The sequence below is a fragment of the Zootermopsis nevadensis genome, unplaced genomic scaffold (assembly GCF_977971745.1).
Source record: "Zootermopsis nevadensis isolate Lab colony 2312 unplaced genomic scaffold, Znev_1.0 Znev_ptg000027l, whole genome shotgun sequence".
Taxonomy (NCBI): Eukaryota; Metazoa; Arthropoda; class Insecta; order Blattodea; family Termopsidae; genus Zootermopsis; species Zootermopsis nevadensis.
The window spans coordinates 4436039-4451967 of NW_028259159.1; the positions used below are offsets into that span (position 1 = coordinate 4436039).

The window sequence follows — 15929 nt, forward strand, 5'->3', positions numbered from 1 at the left end:
GACATGACGCAAAGAAAGGAGCACAGTTGAAACGAATGAGATTATGAAAACCACCGCACACCGGTCTGAGTCATGATGCTGACGTCAGCTTCATGCTGCAGACACGTGCAGCAAGACTCGGCATGTTCCTTTTCTGTGCGTCAGGACTGAGACATCAGTACACAAGTAACAGCACCAGTGTACGTTATCGACATGAGTGAAGAGTAAACAAATATTAAGATAGTGCAGACGGTTGAGAATTTCCCGGTAATATACGATTATTCGACCCCGGGCCACTCAAACAAGGAGGAGGTTGATAAAGCTTGGCATGCAGTTTCAAAAGAAGTAAACGTAGATGGTAAGTGCAATGATTACTTTTATTTTAATTATCTAATGACTGAATTAACTATTATACACATTGAGCTTAAGCTCGTTTCGTACAAGTCTGCTCTCACTCACACATAAAACGAAAAGATTTATGTTAAAGTGTACTTGTTCTGCTAATGAAGAGCTACATTTGGTTTCAAAAAGTAAGAACACAAATGGTTCCTCATTTCAACGGCCTCAGTAGTTCCTCTTCTGCAGCAGGGCTGCAAGTTTTGGAATATAGATTCACAACTGCCTTTGTCATGGTCATCATCATTTTCACCTAGACTCTGCTCGCTAAATAAGCCGTCCTTTAACCTGATGAAGTTATGAAGGACACAGATTGCACGTATTATATTGTCTGTTTTATTAGGTTTCACGCTATTGCCGTTCCAAGAATCAACTAGAGAAGATATGATAAGACGCAGACACGTGCTACTTCGGTGTGCGGACCAGAGTCTGAATCACGAATGAAGCAAAATTGCGTCTTTTGTCTCATGTCTTGATGATTGTCTTGACGCAGAGAGTGTGCGGCCGCCCTTATTGTTTTGTACTGTGGATTACGTAAGCGCGGAAAGGATATCACGAAATATAGATAACCACGCCACACGCTATGATAGAGGCAACTGCTGGCAGGGCCTTGATATAGAAGGGCTCAACAGGAGTGACGTGACAGAAGTTGTTTTGAGAGCAGTTGTGTTAGATTTCTTCAGCGTGACTGAAGTGATATTCTGCAACATTATAATTCAATCAGGTATGAAATTTTAAAAAGAACTGAGGGTGGATGAAGCCCAGTTCGAATCCGGGCAGAGTACGAGCAATGTGACCGTGTGACTTCAGTGATTTTCAGTGTTTTTCTTGAGGAATATCCCGATTCACGCATGAAGTAGATCGCGACATCTTATTTAATGTTAATGTCATGTTAGTACGACGACAGTCAGTGCACGGCTTTTATCGAACAATTCTTCTATAAAATAATGAACAGCTATCGATTTCGTGATTTGGCGCTACTGTACGGGGGTCACAAAATTTTACCCTTGAGGTCGTCGAGCGAGATTCAGGATCTCGTTTTAACACACGTCTAAATACATAGAACCAGTTACAAAGACGCATGTAATTCAGAATGGAAATTATAAACACAATATTCAATAAATACCACGAACATCTTTAGGTCAAGTGAATAGACTGAGGTACTTGAAACAAAGTGGGCCGTAGAAATTCTGCTCACAAATAGATCGTGTTATATAAATGTTACTATAGGAAGTGAACATATGCTTCCAGGGTACATAATAAAATATGGAGCGATGGTCAGGCCGAGTTGCCGTGGTGACAGGAGCAAGCAGTGGCATTGGAGCAGCCATTGCAGAGGAACTCGTAAAAAAGGGGCTCAAAGTCGTCGGACTGGCCAGAAGACAAGAGCGAATTCAGGTAAAGATTTTATAATCGCTTGCGAGGCCTACATCAAATTTTTCATATAAATGCAAAGTCATGTGATCTCTTCCTCATCTTCGACTCTGTCAATGAACCAGTGGGAGAAATTTGTGTCTCAGGGTTATTACTACAAAGTATAATCTAATTTTAAAACAGTAATGTTATCTGTTAATAAAAGCTGGCAGCTCAGTTATTTCACCAAAATTAGCTCTACTATTTATTTAATAATCTGGACCGTAATCATGTCTTTTTGTCTCAATAGAAAGGTTGGTTAAGCTACGGATTAATCGTTGTGGCTTATTTGTGGACGAGGAAAGACAGACCCTAATATGATAATGAACCAACAAATTCAATTCGGTGGAGATTCTAACAGTAGAAATGGCTCGATCAGTCATTAGACATTTTAGCTTCCGAGATAAAATCTAGCCCCCATTCTAATAAGTGTCACATTATTCCGCCAGTAGATATTTTAGATTCACCTCAATAACATAAGAATTTGCGACTAAAATCCAGCAAGGGACTTTGAAGAACAAAGTACCTATTGTCGGAAACGGTGATGGTCTTCATGTTTCAGGAACTGTCCAAATCTCTTAAGTCGGCGAAAGGCAAATTGTACGCGGTTAAATGTGACGTCAGCAAGGAATCTGATGTTCAGGGCGCCTTTAAGTGGGTCAAGGACAACCTCGGAGGCGTGGACATCCTCGTAAATAACGCTGCTGCAGGCTACGATACTTCCCTCATAAGTAAGTGCTCATATTGACGGTCAGATTTTTGATTTCTTCCTTCTTTACTGTTAAACTAAAGACAAATTACACAGCCGAATTCTTGAGCGTTTATACTTTATTTCTCTTATAGATGGATCAACAGAAGAAATGAAGAAAATGTTGGACCTGAACGTTCTGGGTCTTAGTGTGTGCACCAAAGAAGCGCTCCAGTCCATGAAGGAGAGGGGAGTGGACGACGGACACATCATCCACATTAACAGGTTACCGATTTTTAAATACAAATATTTTTATTTGTAACTTTCACAAATTAAATAGTGACTCAGCCTTTAATTCAAAAAATCAAGCAAAGTGCATCATGAAGCCAGCTAGTCATCGGACGGGAATTCTGGAAACTGAAGCACCTTTTCTTACTTCATGCTATCCTTGGCTTGCACAGAACAAAAGGTACGTCTGTATTGTATTTTATATGGCAGTTTTGTATCTCTGAATCTGTTATGTGATAATAACAGCTACTGATATCTATATTGATACACGAATCCCCTTGCCGATTGTTTGCTTTCGTAAATCAGTTTGATTTCTTAGTTCATGCATAGTAGGCGTGTAACTTCATTCTGATTTTGTACCCGTAGTCTTGCTGGTCACATGCCTCCAGGAGAAAAGTACGCCATATACTACGCTACAAAGCACGCTGTCACAGCGCTGACTGAGGGACTTCGTCGTGAACTGGTGAAGCAGAACTCAAAAATAAGGGTCACTGTGAGTTTACCACTGAATGGATGCAAATTAGTTACATGGCAGAAGTTTGCCTTATATACTGAACTGCCCTAATTTCGAATGTTGCAGAGTCTGAGTCCTGGGCTCGTGAAGACAGAAATGCCCCCCCAAGCCTTCCTGGACGCCTGCCCTTACTTGAACGCCGAAGATATCGCTGACGGCGTTTTGTATGTTTTGGGTACTCCACCTCATGTTCAGGTACGTCGAGGGTTTAAAGTATTCTTTATCGACTAAAGGATCAACCATACGTTCTATGTTATGGACATAAAAGAATAACTTTTCAGATACGTAAATTTCCATCTTCAGGACCGATAATTCAGTCAACGCTCAGGCAGTGATAACCATTATAGCTTTTCGTTTGTACATTTTACAGCGCTATATCAAATACCGTTGAATTAGTCGAATTTTTATGAGCAAATTAAAGCCGAAGATGCAGGGGGCTACTTTAAGATAAAATTCTTAAATTAATCTGAAGTGACTGATGAGAAATATGTGAAACGTAAGGAGAATAACCTCCAGCCCGAGGTTCGTACCCAGTATCTCCCGACTCACTTCTCCAGTAACTCGCTCGATTCCAGTGTCATTTTTGAGGAAGCAGTATTCGCATGCTAGTTAAACTAATTTGTTACATGTTAATACAGGGGGGAGTTCAATTACAATGATAAAGTAAATGAAAATTATTATCGTTTCGTGTCACCTGATCACGAAGGAAATCAGGACAGGCATAAGAAGGAATTCCATGATTTCTAAGCCTTCACTCGTAATGAAGTTGGGTTATCCATCCAGGTTCACGCTCCACCCTTTTTAGTCCAGATATACACTGGAACCGAACACGTTGGTTCAAGGCCAACATTCCGATTTGTATTCAGGACGAACCAGATTTGAATATGAGCTAGAGCTCAACTATCACTCTAAAGATTTCAGTGGTTTTACTCATTCATTCCACACATAAAACGCCCTTGAACAAGGCACAAAAATTCATTCCTCAATCGTAACTAATTCATCACACATGGGCCACGTGTCACCTGATCCGACACGAAATAACACTTGCAGTTGTTACAGTGTTGTTAAATAATCCACGAACCGAACCACTGATTAGATTGTTGGATTAGCCCCACAGCCGGTGTGGCTGTGGTGGAGAAGACGGGAATTTTCCTCTGCCGGGAATCGAACTGAGCTATTCCGGCTGGAACACTGCATTGATATTACCATTTAAAACACATTACCCTACTTCAACAATGCTAATGCAAACCACGTGGTGATTTACAATATTATCTTTTGTTACAGGTACACGAACTGACTATATTACCAATCGGACAAATTATTTGAATTACACCGCATAAATTTGCTGTGTGAGACTGCATATGTGTTGAACAGTCTGACGTAATTAATTTAGATTTTGCAATAACAGCTGACTTTCTAATTTAAAACAATTATGAGAAGCCGTTTTCTGACAATAGGAATACGCTTCATCCAGAATAACTGCATATTAAAGTGTCTATTAAGAAATGCACAATTTGTGGAAACTTGTAAGTAATCGTGGAACAAAAATGTACAGAATGTTGTAGTAATAAAGAAAAAAAATACTAAATGCTGTTCATTTGACTTATCTTCCTGAAGCACGATGAACTTAGTCATTTCTAAACAATACCGATTTTCACCTCGAAGGGCCGTTCAAAATTGATATAAATATTTTCATTTATTTGTGCTGAATGTAAAATATGCGCTTCCCGAATAAAGGCTCTGGAATTCCCCTAAGCTAGAAATAACTTCCCAGGAACAATAAGGAGGCACTTTTGTCAAGTGTCCTTACTTCAGAACCACGTCGCAGTCTGTTCATTAATTCAGTCACACTCTAGTGTTTACAGACTTCCTTTGTACGTCCTACAAAACATGTCACATTGCGTATTTCTCCACAGCATTCCATCAAATTTCAAATAACTTTACTGATATTTGCCAGTCTCAGGAAGAGACTTTCAAAATTAAAATGCCGATTACTTCCAGACTTCTCTCTATCCGCAGGTCATGATTACATAACCTCATCTGACTCTATTGTGTATTTGATTACGAAGCCGTAAATACCATAGAACAAAGGAATCAGCAGTCAGAGAAAATGTTTAATTGACGTGTGGGGATAAAATAACAGGTAGTCATATCGTAATATATGGCCAGGTCGACACTAAATAATAATAAGGGAAATATTGTTATACGTATAGTAACTAGGAAAAGCCGAGGTAATGTAATGACGTGACATGCGAGGTCATTGTTTGATAAAGCAAGGTTTTGCGTCGCTTCAAGTAACCAAACTTTAAAAATCCACATATGCACTTCAGATTATATGCACGTTATATAATCCAATGGCGTTACTCCACAATATTTGAGTACTGGAGAGACTTTACAGAATTTCATTTAACAAGTTCAAAATTGTACTGGAGGAAATTCTGTGTAAAGTATTACATTTCAAAATTATAAGGGTGAATATTCGATTTAACGTGCATCAGAAAACAGGCTGTAATGTACTTATTAGGTAGGCCGCACACCGGCATGCGTCAAGGCATGTAACAGTCAAGACACGATGTCTGCGACATGACGCAAAGAAAGGAGCACAGTTGAAACGAATGAGATTATGAAAACCACCGCACACCGGTCTGAGTCATGATGCTGACGTCAGCTTCATGCTGCAGACACGTGCAGCAAGACTCGGCATGTTCCTTTTCTGTGCGTCAGGACTGAGACATCAGTACACAAGTAACAGCACCAGTGTACGTTATCGACATGAGTGAAGAGTAAACAAATATTAAGATAGTGCAGACGGTTGAGAATTTCCCGGTAATATACGATTATTCGACCCCGGGCCACTCAAACAAGGAGGAGGTTGATAAAGCTTGGCATGCAGTTTCAAAAGAAGTAAACGTAGATGGTAAGTGCAATGATTACTTTTATTTTAATTATCTAATGACTGAATTAACTATTATACACATTGAGCTTAAGCTCGTTTCGTACAAGTCTGCTCTCACTCACACATAAAACGAAAAGATTTATGTTAAAGTGTACTTGTTCTGCTAATGAAGAGCTACATTTGGTTTCAAAAAGTAAGAACACAAATGGTTCCTCATTTCAACGGCCTCAGTAGTTCCTCTTCTGCAGCAGGGCTGCAAGTTTTGGAATATAGATTCACAACTGCCTTTGTCATGGTCATCATCATTTTCACCTAGACTCTGCTCGCTAAATAAGCCGTCCTTTAACCTGATGAAGTTATGAAGGACACAGATTGCACGTATTATATTGTCTGTTTTATTAGGTTTCACGCTATTGCCGTTCCAAGAATCAACTAGAGAAGATATGATAAGACGCAGACACGTGCTACTTCGGTGTGCGGACCAGAGTCTGAATCACGAATGAAGCAAAATTGCGTCTTTTGTCTCATGTCTTGATGATTGTCTTGACGCAGAGAGTGTGCGGCCGCCCTTATTGTTTTGTACTGTGGATTACGTAAGCGCGGAAAGGATATCACGAAATATAGATAACCACGCCACACGCTATGATAGAGGCAACTGCTGGCAGGGCCTTGATATAGAAGGGCTCAACAGGAGTGACGTGACAGAAGTTGTTTTGAGAGCAGTTGTGTTAGATTTCTTCAGCGTGACTGAAGTGATATTCTGCAACATTATAATTCAATCAGGTATGAAATTTTAAAAAGAACTGAGGGTGGATGAAGCCCAGTTCGAATCCGGGCAGAGTACGAGCAATGTGACCGTGTGACTTCAGTGATTTTCAGTGTTTTTCTTGAGGAATATCCCGATTCACGCATGAAGTAGATCGCGACATCTTATTTAATGTTAATGTCATGTTAGTACGACGACAGTCAGTGCACGGCTTTTATCGAACAATTCTTCTATAAAATAATGAACAGCTATCGATTTCGTGATTTGGCGCTACTGTACGGGGGTCACAAAATTTTACCCTTGAGGTCGTCGAGCGAGATTCAGGATCTCGTTTTAACACACGTCTAAATACATAGAACCAGTTACAAAGACGCATGTAATTCAGAATGGAAATTATAAACACAATATTCAATAAATACCACGAACATCTTTAGGTCAAGTGAATAGACTGAGGTACTTGAAACAAAGTGGGCCGTAGAAATTCTGCTCACAAATAGATCGTGTTATATAAATGTTACTATAGGAAGTGAACATATGCTTCCAGGGTACATAATAAAATATGGAGCGATGGTCAGGCCGAGTTGCCGTGGTGACAGGAGCAAGCAGTGGCATTGGAGCAGCCATTGCAGAGGAACTCGTAAAAAAGGGGCTCAAAGTCGTCGGACTGGCCAGAAGACAAGAGCGAATTCAGGTAAAGATTTTATAATCGCTTGCGAGGCCTACATCAAATTTTTCATATAAATGCAAAGTCATGTGATCTCTTCCTCATCTTCGACTCTGTCAATGAACCAGTGGGAGAAATTTGTGTCTCAGGGTTATTACTACAAAGTATAATCTAATTTTAAAACAGTAATGTTATCTGTTAATAAAAGCTGGCAGCTCAGTTATTTCACCAAAATTAGCTCTACTATTTATTTAATAATCTGGACCGTAATCATGTCTTTTTGTCTCAATAGAAAGGTTGGTTAAGCTACGGATTAATCGTTGTGGCTTATTTGTGGACGAGGAAAGACAGACCCTAATATGATAATGAACCAACAAATTCAATTCGGTGGAGATTCTAACAGTAGAAATGGCTCGATCAGTCATTAGACATTTTAGCTTCCGAGATAAAATCTAGCCCCCATTCTAATAAGTGACACATTATTCCGCCAGTAGATATTTTAGATTCACCTCAATAACACAAGAATTTGAGACTAAAATCCAGCAAGGGCCTTTGAAGAACAAAGTACCTATTGTCGGAAACGGTGATGGTCTTCATGTTTCAGGAACTGTCCAAATCTCTTAAGTCGGCGAAAGGCAAATTGTACGCGGTTAAATGTGACGTCAGCAAGGAATCTGATGTTCAGGGCGCCTTTAAGTGGGTCAAGGACAACCTCGGAGGCGTGGACATCCTCGTAAATAACGCTGCTGTAGCCTACGATACTTCTCTCATAAGTAAGTGCTCATAATGACTGTCAGATTTTTGATTTCTTCCTTCTTTACTGTTAAACTAAAGACAAATTACACAGCCGAATTCTTGAGCGTTTATACTTTATTTCTCTTATAGATGGATCAACAGAAGAAATGAAGAAAATGTTGGACCTGAACGTTCTGGGTCTCAGTGTGTGCACCAAAGAAGCTCTCCAGTCCATGAAGGAGAGGGGAGTGGACGACGGGCACATCATCCACATTAACAGGTTACTGATTTTTAAATTCATACAAGTGCTGTAATTTGTGAATTTTATGTTTTCAAACAGCCGCTCTTCTGTTTCCAGGCTCGTGAATCAAACCATGTGCATGATTAAGCCATCAGACTGACATTTTGCATGCCGGAGTGTTGTTTCATACGCGTTATCTACCTGGCTTACGCACAGCTCGGGCCACAAAATATTTCAATTTCTTAATATGGCATTTCAGTATCCGAACACAAATCATGTGATGATAGTTACTGACATCTGACCTCATACATCAATCTCCACACCAATCTTATGTGTTGCTTTACTAACCACATATGAAATAGCTTTTGATCTCCCTTGATGCCGACCAGGACTGTAACTGTATTTGTGTTTTGTACCCTTAGTGTTCTTGGTCACGAACCTCCGAAAGAATGGTACGTCATGCACTCTTCAACAAAGCACACCGTCACAATACTGGCTGAGGGACTTCGTCGTGAACTTGTTAAGCAGAACTCAAAAATAAGGGTCACTGTGAGTCTAAAACTTAGTGATTTTTTTATTATTCGTTCTAAAGTTCAGAATTTACTGGTACGGTAGATGTTTGCCTCAAATACTGAACCGTTCAAATTTCGAATTTTGCAGAGTCTGAGTCCTGGGCTCGTGAAGACAGAAATGCCTTCCGAAGAACTTCTGGGCTCCTGCCCTTGCTTGAACCCCGAAGACATCGCTGACGGAGTTTTGTATGTTTTGGGTACTCCACCTCATGTTCAGGTAAGTCAGTTTTCAGAAAAACCTCTGGACTAGTTTATAAAACAGTAACGTATCGGCTGGACCCTTTTCCATCTTCAGGGTTAATATTTCAAACAATGTACAGATACAATATTTCTTATGCCTTCTTCAACGGTATATGTAATTTATCGTTAAATTAGGTTAAAGTACACGGACAATGACTAAGGAACCAACGTGTTACTTATTATAACAGCAGACAGCTACATCATAATGTTAAAGTAAACTTGAAATGCTCCCTTTTTCTAAACCTTAGACCGCAAAGACAGACAAGGTACGTAGAAGGAAAGATTCCACTCTTTCTTAGGCTTAATATCCTCTGAAGTTGCGGTACCCAGGTCTTCACACACTAATCTTTTCGCTCCGGTAAGCAGCGTACGCAACTAAGCAAGTTGGTTCAGCACCAACGAACCCGAATTCTATGCAGACAGCACACAACATATGTTCTGAGATTTCAGCGGTTTTACTCATTCATTCCACACATACAACGCCCTTGAACAAGGCACAAAAATTCATTTCTCAATCGTAACTAATTCATCACACATGGGCCACGTGTCACCTCATCCGACACCAAATAACACTTGCAGTTGTTACAGTGTTGTTAAATAATCCACGAACCGAACCACTGATTAGATTCTTGGGTTAGCCCCACAGCCGGTGTGGCTGTGGTGGAGAAGACGGGAATTTGCCTCTACCGGGAATCGAACTGAGCTATTCCGGCTGGATCACTGCATTGATATTACCATTTAAAACACATTACCCTACTTCAACAATGCTAATGCAAACCACGTGATTATTTACAATATTATCTTTTTTTACAGGTACACGAACTGACTATATTACCAGTCGGACAAAATTTTTGAATTACACCGCATAAATTTGCTGTGTGAGAATGCACCTGTGCTGAACAGTCGGACGTAATTAATTTAGAATTTGCAATAACAGCTGACTTTCTAATTTAATACAATTATGATAAGCCGTTTTCTGACAATAGGAATACGCTTCATCCAGAGTAACTGCATATTAAAGTGTCTATTAAGAAATGTACAATTTTTGGAAACTTGTACGTAATCGTGGAGCAAAAATGTACAGAATGTTGTAGTAATAAAGAAAAAAAAACTAAATGGTGTTCATTTACCTTATCCTGTCTGTCAAGTGCTGTATAGATACTACCTGGTGTTTCATTTCATCTCGACGCGGTCTATAGTGATCGATAAGTCCCTAGTCTAACTCACACCTACTTTTATGACACCGATTCAAATATTTTTCACTGAACGGTCCTGTATTCTTTTTGAGAACTCTTACAAATTCTTAGTATTGAAGTCGTTTTTAAAAATGACTACACATTTTATATGATTGCCCGTCTGAAACAGAATCAATCTGCTTTTTTCTTCGGTAGGAAATTAGATGAACTGACAATTGTTATGGTTACTTACTAGCAAAAAAGGGGTCATACGACACACCAGAGCCGTTTAAGAGGATGTCCACTTGGTCAGTTCCAAAAGCACGATGAACATCGTCATTTCTAAACAATACCGATTTTCAATCCGAAGGGCCGTTCATAATTTCTATACATATATTCATTTCTTTGTGCTGAATTTAAAATATGCGCTTCCCGAATAAAGCCACTGGAATTCCCCTAAGCTAGAAATAACGTACAAAGGAAGTCTGTAAACACTGGAGTGTGACTGAATTAATGAACGGACTGCTACGTGGTTCTGAAGTAAGGACACTTGACAAAAGTGCCTCCTTATTGTTCCTGGGAAGTTATTTCTAGCTTAGAGGAATTCCAGAGGCTTTATTCGGGAAGCGCATATTTTGCATTCAGCACAAAGAAATGAATATGTGTATAGAAAGTAGCTCGTACTCTGCGCGGATTCGAACTGGGCTTCATCCACCCTCAGTTTCGTTTAAAATTTCATACCTGATTAAATTATAATGTTGCAGAATAACACATCAGAGCGGAAAGGACGGGTGAAGGTCTTCCGTGTTCTTGAAGCATGGAATTTTGTAGCTGCTACTTTTAAGAGGTTTTGTTTAATGGCGTGAGTCAAAACGGTTCTGACCTTGACTTCGCTGAAGCCGAATTATCTAAGACGACCGTACAAATACTGAGATCACATCTACATGCCGTAACAGCAATGAGATTACTTTATTTATCTGACAAGATACTGTAATCTGAAGAGAGGGAAACGAGACAGTGAGTAATTGCATCGAAAATGATCTGAGGCGCATGTCTGTGGATATTGTTATCAAATACCTGCAGCAGTTTCATTGCGAGACCTGCGTTTGTAGCGTCATCTTCTCTACCGCACAGAAAGAAGTAAGTAGAACAGGAATTTATTTTCGAAATATTAACCAATTAAACACTCAGTTGTTTGCAGTGGAACAGATAGACTCCAATGATCAAGTAAACCGGTATGAGATGGGATACTGTACACGCGTACACAGTTTTGGTTGGAAAGCTTGAAGGGTTGAAGGTTGTGGGATGGATTCATATGGATCAGGATAGGGACTGCTGGCGGACTCTTACGTATGATCACGGTAATGAACCTTCGGGTTCCATAAAAGACGGCAATTTCCTCAAGAAGCCTCAGCGATTATCAAGTTCTCAAGAAGGACTCTGCTCCATGGAATTACGAAGTTAGTTAATTAGTCGCATTAAATCACTGAGTCGTGTGAAAGTATTCGACACTAAGTGAGTTTTGTCACTTGTTATAGTGTCTTCAGATCATGCAATCAACGCTTTTCACAGTTACCGTATTGTTTAGCAGATGCGTTTCGATCAACTTGGGACATCTTCAGTGTTTTACAATATGGGTGTCAATCCGTAATTGTACAGGTCCTTGTACTAGCTTTAACAAATGATTTCACATGTTATTAAAACCAATTTATACAAATACGTGCAAGGTCCTTCAGTTCACGGAAGGAAGGAAGAAAGAAAGAAAGAAAGAAGGAAAATGACCTCATTTCGTGCATTGCTTAGTTAGTTGCATAATGTTTCTTGGCCTATATGCCATGAAATTCCGTTTGTGATTTTGATTACAGGTACACAACAGTTTAAGTCACGTGCGCTATTAAATATTCTTAGTCTAGAAGCAATTAATGCTAAAGGTAGCTGATAATGGCATATTATAATCTGTATTACTGGATTTGTAGACCTTGCATAACGCATATCATTCTTAATTTAATTCAATAAAATTCAATTATTTATTATAAGTGTGTTGTATCAACAGCCAGGAGGCCAATTACAGATACAGCACAAGAACACAATAATAAATATAGAAAGGTAATAAGAAACGGAATATAATAATATATTAGTACAGAGGACATTAATGCAAAAAAGATTGATACTAAATACGTTAGTACATCTGTAATAATAATTTAAATAAATTAAGTAAATTAGACTATTATAGAATGTGATGCAGTGTAACAATTTTCGTCTCGAAATGTCCAAGTCCCTGCTGACGACATTAGCAGCTGATGCGGATCTGGCAGAAGGATTCTTTTTGATCAAAGGGCTAAAACTGAACATAGAAAAATCCCTCAGGTTCCGAGCAGGGATGCGGAGACCGACAGCTTCAAACAACATAAATAATGAGTGCTCTTTCAGAAATAGTGTATGAGGGTAACTCCAAAAATGTGTACTCTGTTAAAAAGGAAACCTTTCTGAAGCTGAAAACTGTAATATTTAGAAACTGCTAAGACAACAATGGAGCGTTGGTCAGGTCGTGTTGCCGTGGTGACAGGAGCCAGTTCTGGGATAGGAGCGGCCATCGCCCAGGAACTCGTCAAGAAAGGGCTCAAAGTGGTCGGACTTGCGCGCAGAGTGGAGAGGGTTGAGGTATGAGAATGATGATACAAAAATACTAAACACTGAAATAAGAAGGAAAATCGAATCTATTCACTACGTTATTTATAATGATTTCTAAGTTACAGCTCTATAACGATCGTGTCTTCTTATGCTTCACACTCAAACACACTACGCTGAATATTTTGAGAAAGAAAATAAATTATGATCTACAATACGAATTCTGTTGTAACAGGTAGCCTTTTTTTATATTTGTTCGACAGGAACTAGCATCATCCCTTAAATCCGAAGCAGGAAAACTGTACCCGATTAAATGTGACATTACTAAGGAAATTGAACTGAAGGCTGCGTTCGACTGGGTGAACACGAACCTCGAGGGAGTGGACATCCTAATCAACAATGCAGCAATGGCTCCTGAAACGAATCTGATTGGTAATACAGAACAGTACATGGAGTTGTTTCTAATTTCAAACCATATTAATCGATAAACGCACCCTACAAGACTTATAAGGACAAGATGCCTTGAACAGCTGTCTCAGAACGGGTCAATAGGCCGAATCCTTGTAGTAGTTGATGATGATTAATCAATTAAGGACGTAAAACTATGGAGTCATGAAGTCAGGGGATGGAACAGCTATCAACGGACGACCCGAGTAAACATTTCTTATAAAGCTGCAGTGTCTAGAAAAGTGTATGCACGTACTCAAGGACCTCACACCCGGGGTTACTAGCACGGTCCGCGTACATTTTTTTTTTTTTTTTGGAAAGACGTTTCTGGAGACAAAATGATTTCCAGAAACCAGAAAACACACCTTTCAAATGTCGTCAGTATTTGACCATAACTTTCGACATCAGTGTGTTATCTTTAACGTAAACACTGTTTATTATAGGCCCATGTGTTTGGAACTTTATATGCTTAACATAGAGTGGGTTTTCCTATGTTATGGCTATTATGGAACTTACAGTGGCTTGTAACTTTTTTTTTCTTAAGATGGGCCACAAGAAGCTTGGAGAGGTATAATGGAACTTAACGTTCTGGCTCTCAGTGTGTGCACTAAGTTGGCCATCCAGTCCATGAAAGAGCGAGGTGTGGACGACGGGCACATCATACATATCAACAGGTAATATTCCACGTATGATCTGTAAACATTGAAATTGAATTATACCTTGCCTTATGCAGTTGTAAATGTAATTGTTTCCTGAATTTTATGTGCGAAATAATATCGATGTACACACCTTCAAAAACTAAAGATATTTTTCAGTATCCTCGGCCACTATCTTATCGACGCGTTTTCCGTGTATTCTGCGTCAAAGCACGCCGTCACGGCGCTGACTGAGGGGCTTCGTCGTGAACTGGTGAAGCAGAACTCAAAAATAAGGGTCACTGTAAGTATAACATACGTACAAAGTACTCAGTAACAAACCAAGGATGCCCAAATTATGGGGCACCAATGAGGATGAATGCCTTTAGATACAATTTTTTTAATATTTTTCAAAGACTTGACATATTGCATTCGTTGAAAGTTGGTGTGGCCGAAGAAATAAATTGAAATTTGTATATTTTCGTTTTACGTCATGATATTTCTTCTTTGCGTATTCTGAATTTTACACATTGAATATGAGACTGAAATATATATTTTATTTCATATCACTCTCTGAAAATTATTTATTTAAAGTATTTACTAATATTGTAGTTTAGAAATATGGAAGTATAATCAAGCTGCCATACTGCGGTGCCCTCCCCAAATTCCGGGACATTTCCGTTGACACTAGACATCGAAGGTATATAACATTTGCAACTGACTTTTGTTATTTCAGAGTGTGAGCCCTGGTTTAGTTAATACGGAGATGCCACCTAAGGAATTTATGGACAAACATGCTTACCTGGAAGCTAAGGATATTGCAGACGGGGTGCTGTATGTACTTGGAACACCTTCACATGTCCAGGTTCGTACTGAGTAACAATACGGCATCAAAATATCAGAAATCAGATTGAACATTGTGCATTGTCTAAGGCATTCACTTAAACGCAGGTCTGTACACATTTTTTAGTTTCCTTTACTACCGTATTCAAGTACGTAACTAATTAACATAACGCTGACAAATTGAACGGATTGCAAGAAATAAATTGAGAGAAATCAAAATAAATTCACCTTGTTCAGGACGGCGTTCAATGGCGGACTCTTGCAAACACGGTAATGAAAATTCGGGTTTCATAAAAGAAGAGGAATTTATATTTTTAAGAGACTAATAGCCTTTCAAGACACTTTCTTCCATAAAAATATTTACTTGTTCTAATCACTTATATTCCTTTCAGATCCATGAACTGATGATAAGACCAGTTGGTGAAATCATCTAATGAGTTTCGTCCTGAAGTGTATTACGTTTAAAGGAAAAATCTGTTATAATGTATTTTGAATATCATACATCACTTTATTGTAAATATAATTGTAAACGTAATCAAATATAAACTGATGACATCGTTTATTGTTTATTTATTCTGATTGTTCAGTTAAGTGTTCTACACAAGTAGTTTTTCAGATATTACCTAGAAAACCTTCGGTCTTCAAAAGGTTAAGAAAGTTATTAAGAAAATCTTACTAATGATGTGTCTACCGTTGAACACGGATGTATATATTTTATTATCTCACTGCTCCACTTTTAACAACAATTTAAATCATACATTGGTTTAAAGAAAGTTGCTATAAAAAGTGTTCTGGTAACATCATTACTG

At 39.0% G+C, this 15929-nt stretch overlaps 4 protein-coding genes across 5 annotated transcripts in view; 3 read left to right on the plus strand and 1 right to left on the minus strand.

Moving 5' to 3' along the window:
- Positions 1-15929, minus strand: part of LOC110834645 (uncharacterized) — a 97091-nt gene that overhangs the window by 63951 nt on the left and 17211 nt on the right. The window lies entirely within an intron of this gene.
- LOC147872477 (farnesol dehydrogenase-like) lies at positions 955-4866 on the plus strand. The gene is made up of 7 exons (XM_087356546.1): positions 955-1099; positions 1627-1773; positions 2351-2519; positions 2632-2761; positions 3131-3257; positions 3345-3473; positions 4563-4866. Exons 2-7 carry the CDS (start codon positions 1642-1644, stop codon positions 4602-4604), a joined length of 729 nt encoding a protein of 242 aa, XP_087212672.1. The 5' UTR covers positions 955-1099; positions 1627-1641; the 3' UTR covers positions 4605-4866.
- Positions 5999-10508, plus strand: LOC147872478 (farnesol dehydrogenase-like). Of its 2 annotated transcripts, none has more exons than XM_087356552.1 (7): positions 5999-6195; positions 7485-7631; positions 8209-8377; positions 8490-8619; positions 9003-9129; positions 9241-9369; positions 10206-10508. In XM_087356552.1, the coding sequence occupies exons 2-7, from the start codon at positions 7500-7502 to the stop codon at positions 10245-10247; spliced, it is 729 nt and encodes a 242-aa protein (XP_087212678.1). In that variant the 5' UTR covers positions 5999-6195; positions 7485-7499; the 3' UTR covers positions 10248-10508. The 2 variants fall into 2 exon arrangements, with proteins under 2 accessions (XP_087212678.1, XP_087212677.1); XM_087356551.1 differs by lacking the exon at positions 5999-6195 and adding an exon at positions 6727-6957.
- LOC110834637 (farnesol dehydrogenase-like) lies at positions 11553-15680 on the plus strand. The gene is made up of 7 exons (XM_087356362.1): positions 11553-11707; positions 13080-13228; positions 13459-13627; positions 14187-14316; positions 14458-14581; positions 15014-15142; positions 15513-15680. The coding sequence occupies exons 2-7, from the start codon at positions 13097-13099 to the stop codon at positions 15552-15554; spliced, it is 726 nt and encodes a 241-aa protein (XP_087212488.1). The 5' UTR covers positions 11553-11707; positions 13080-13096; the 3' UTR covers positions 15555-15680.